Consider the following 314-nt stretch of genomic DNA (forward strand, 5'->3'; position numbering starts at 1 on the left):
GGTCCCGACCATGGAGCAAGTGAGTACCGGGACGCGTTAGGGGCTCAGCTCCAGGGAGGGGCGTCGCGACCGGTCCCAGGTCGGGGGGTCCCTCTGCTGCTGCCGCAGCATCCCCAGCCCCGCGGCTTGTGCAACTTGCTGCTGAGTTGGGGTGCTGCGGGAGGGCGAGCAGAGCGGGGCCGCTCCCGGTGGCACGCCGCTCAGGGCACCCCGCGCTGCGTCCTGCTGCATGCTGTGCTTCCAACGGATGCGAGCTGGGTGCTGGCCGGGTGGCTGGCAGCGGCCGTCCTTCTCCTCCTCCATCTCCTCCTCCT

At 71.0% G+C, this 314-nt stretch overlaps 1 protein-coding gene across 1 annotated transcript in view; it reads left to right on the plus strand.

The window, feature by feature from the left end:
* The first annotated feature begins 6 nt into the window (after positions 1 to 6).
* Positions 7 to 314, plus strand: part of PLEKHO2 (pleckstrin homology domain containing O2) — a 27,018-nt gene continuing 26,710 nt past the window's right edge. Inside the window, exon 1 of the mRNA XM_010717560.3 lies at positions 7 to 19. Coding sequence (XP_010715862.1) covers positions 11 to 19 — 9 coding nt within the window. The 5' untranslated portion in view covers positions 7 to 10. The remainder of the gene's footprint in view (positions 20 to 314) is intronic.

This window comes from Meleagris gallopavo, chromosome 12, assembly GCF_000146605.3.
Source record: "Meleagris gallopavo isolate NT-WF06-2002-E0010 breed Aviagen turkey brand Nicholas breeding stock chromosome 12, Turkey_5.1, whole genome shotgun sequence".
NCBI lineage: Eukaryota > Metazoa > Chordata > Aves > Galliformes > Phasianidae > Meleagris > Meleagris gallopavo.